The 3491-nt window shown below is 55.9% G+C and overlaps 1 protein-coding gene across 1 annotated transcript; it reads right to left on the bottom strand.

Moving 5' to 3' along the window:
- Positions 1-1731: 1731 nt before the first annotated feature.
- LOC147961420 (uncharacterized) lies at positions 1732-2799 on the bottom strand. The gene has a single exon (XM_087533800.1). It carries the CDS (start codon positions 2797-2799, stop codon positions 1732-1734), a length of 1068 nt encoding a protein of 355 aa, XP_087389926.1.
- Between the last annotated feature and the right edge of the window lie 692 nt (positions 2800-3491).

The raw sequence follows: 3491 nt of genomic DNA, 5'->3' as shown, positions 1-3491 counted from the left end.
CCGCGGTTCTTCGGTACTGAGAAGACAGCTCTCATGATACTCATATTCAGCATCTTCTTCTGTGGCATCCATGACGCACGACATGTGTCGGTACCTGATTGGTCCGGTGTCCACATCCCGCCGGTTTTCGTCTTGTGACAGTGGAGTGGCCCACCTAATTTCAGGTGTTCTTAGAGTCTCTTTTGTACTTGGCATGGCTGTTGCCCCCATGGGTGAAGCTGGTGTCTCTCCTTGTACTGCCGTCCCAATTGGTGTCGTCGGTGGCAGCGGCGTACTAGGCGAGCCACCATGAACTCCTCCGGTGTCCAGCTCCTCCACACCTGGTTCCGTGGTGTACACCACAGTGAAAACGTCTGGCGTGACCTGCGCCGGGGCCGCGGTCAACGCATCCCAGCTCCATGCCCGTCCTTCCTCGGAGAGCACATCACGAGTGACTTGTACCCTCTTTGTTTCAGGATCATAGACACGGTAGCACTTCGCCCCCTCTTCATATCTGACGAAAATCATCGGCTTGGAGCGGTCAGAGAGCTTTGTAATGCCCGGCCCCAACATCTTGACATGTACTGTGCAACCAAAAGTCCACAGATGCTGAACGGCCGGCTTTCGCCCGTGCCACGCTTCATACGGCGTGACGCCTTCGAGGCTGCGGGTGGGACCTCTGTTGAGTAGATACACTGCAGTTTTCACAGCCTCTCCCCAGAAATATGCAGGTACTGCCATGCTCTTCATTAGGCATCGTGCCATCTCTACCACGGACTGATTTCGCCTCTCCACCACACCATTCTGTTGGGGAGTGTAAGGCGTCGTGGTGTAGTGTTTCACACCCCTTTCGCTGCAGTACTCTTGAAATTCCGTTGAGTTGAACTCCCCTCCGCGATCAGACCTGAATGCTCGAAGTTTACAGTTACCTTTAGCTTCTGCCATGGTCTGAATCCTCTTGAAACAGGTGTGTGCCTCATCCTTAGTCTTGAGTAGCTCAATCCACATGTACCGACTGTAGTCATCAACAACAAGGATGAAGTATTTGTTCCCTCTTGGTGTTGGTGGCGTAATAGGACCACACAAATCTGTATGGACTAGCTCCAGACCATGCTCTGCTCGATATGAACTCGCCTGCGGGAAAGGGGCTCGATGCTGTTTCCCTAGTGCACAGCCATCGCAATACTGCTCGATGCGAGCTATCTCAGGCATACCTCGGACCATCCCTTTTGCAGACATGGCACGCAGCGCTCGGAAATGCAAATGCCCCATTCTAGCATGCCACTTCCAAGTCTCATCATCCACTTTCGTCATCAGACACACCGGCGTGTCAATGGTCAGCATGCCGGTGTACAAACGAGTGCTTGATCGCCTGACACGAGCTAGTATGCGTTGAGCTGGGTCATGTACTGTCATCAAACCATTCCGAATCCCAATCTGACACCCACCTTCGTCCAACTGACCAACAGAGATTATGTTGCTTCGCAGGCTCGGTATGTAGTATACCTCTGTCAAGGCACGCTGCTCGCCACTCTGGCACTTGAAAACAATGGATCCCCTGCCACGGATTGCTACATGTGACCCATCTCCAAATTTGACCATGCCATGCACGCCCACATCAAGCTTAGCAAACATACTCCTCTCTCCTGTCATGTGACTTGTGGCACCCGTTTCAAAATACCATAGACCGTCAGGGGATGGCACGGGGATTACCTTTTCTTCATTGAAAAAAACTGCCTGTGGTGCCACTGGTTAAGCCGCTATGCCGGGGGTGACCATGGCCATGAATAGGCCTTGCTCATGCTCGTCGCCTCCTTCGCGCACCAGATTGGCTTGTTCCTTCTTCCCTTGCTGACCTTGTTTTTCAAGATATGACCAACAATCTTTCTTCCAGTGGCCAAGTTTCCCACAAAAGTGACATTTCCCTTTCTTCTTTCCGCCCGATCCACCGGATCCACCAGCGCCGCCGTTGCCGGCCGTAGGTTTGCCTCCATAGGGAGACTTGTTCTTGGCCGGCTGCTTGTTCTTGCCGGCGCCGCCGCCGGACGATGCTCCGCCACCGCCGCCCTGCTTCTCGCGGGCCAGCCACTCCTCGTGGGTGAGCAGAAGACGCCCAGAGGATTGCGCGCCATCGTCGAGCTCGTAGTGGTCTTCACAGGCAGAGAGGCGGCCGACGAGCTCCTCGATGGTCATGGTTTTGAGATCAGTCAGAGACTCGATCGCCATGGCCATCGGGCGGTACCGCCGCGGCACCACGCGGAGGAATTTCTGGACCGCCTTGTGCTCGGTGACAGGGTCGCCGTACAGCTCCAGATCGGCGATGAGGGCCGAGAGCCGCAGCCCGAAATCTTTGACGGTCTCCCCGTCCTTGAACCTGAGGTCCTCGAACTCCCGCCGCCGGACCTGCGCCTTGGCCTCGCGGGCGCGCTCGCTGCCCATCCGCATGGTCTTGATAGTTTCCCACGCGATCTTCGCCGTGTCCTTTGCGGCCAGCACGCGAAGCATCTCTGGCGGAACGCCAGTGAGGATAATCTGCAGCGTGCGCCGGTCGTCGCACTCGTCGGCGGCGTCCTCGGTCACCGCGGACCACACGCGGGCGACCTGCAGCTTCACCTGCATCACGAGCGCCCATTCCATGTAGTTGGTTCTCGTCAGCATCAGGGACGCCGACGAGGCCTCCGTGTCCCGCACGATCCGCTCGACGACGCGGAGCTCTCCGCTGCCGCCAGCCGTGAGGCGCGCGACGGGCGCTCCGGACGATGGTGACTGCCCCGCCGCCGCCTTCGCCGCCGCCTTCTTCTTCTTCTCGTCGTCCGACATAGCCGCAGCAGATTAGACACCGCTCGACCACCAAGGCGCAGGATCGAACACCCGAAGCTCTGGTACCAAATGTCATTGCCGAATCTATTGAGAGGAGAAAACTAGCGAGAGAGAGATGAACACACGCGAGGAAGAAGACACTGGTATATTTTGTGCCGTCGAACTCGACAGCGTTTTCTGTTATTCCTTTTATCTTTTCCTTAGCGATTACAAGGGTAACTACCTCCCGATCAGCTGCTCTAGATCCGCGTCCGTCGCGCCATCCCACGACTGCGTCACTAGTGCCATACCGATCGGGAGTTTACATCAAAACAGAAAACGGAAACTGGAGATCGTGCAACATCACGTCTCGCTACCTAGCTACGTGCATGCGCATGGAGCTGTCCCATCGGACACGCATGCATGCACTTATTCTATGCTGAAACAGATACGCAATGGAGCTAAGCTTAATTAGGTCCTACAAGTATGCCTCAATGGACACAGGAGATGGGTTTGGCGAGACAACGATCTACGGCGTGATGAAGTCTGGCTCGACGGGCAGACTTTGCCACGATGTCCTATAGCGTGACGGCCTCCATGCGTCGCTTCCTGGCCTCCAGGTGTGGCGCGTGGGACTCTCTCTATCAATACGGCGCAAGGCATGATTAATGGTACATCGGGACTTGATGACAGCTGGCAGGATACGAAACGAT

This window comes from Triticum urartu, chromosome 7A, assembly GCF_056163025.1.
Source record: "Triticum urartu cultivar PI428250 chromosome 7A, HENAU_Tu73, whole genome shotgun sequence".
In the NCBI taxonomy this organism is placed as follows: Eukaryota; Viridiplantae; Streptophyta; class Magnoliopsida; order Poales; family Poaceae; genus Triticum; species Triticum urartu.
This window is presented reverse-complemented; position numbering and strand designations above follow the sequence as displayed.

What these genes read in the sequence shown, in the direction of transcription:
- LOC147961420 (XM_087533800.1), bottom strand. Translation starts at nt 2,799, where the DNA reads ATGTCGGACGACGAGAAGAAGAAGAAGGCGGCGGCGAAGGCGGCGGCG.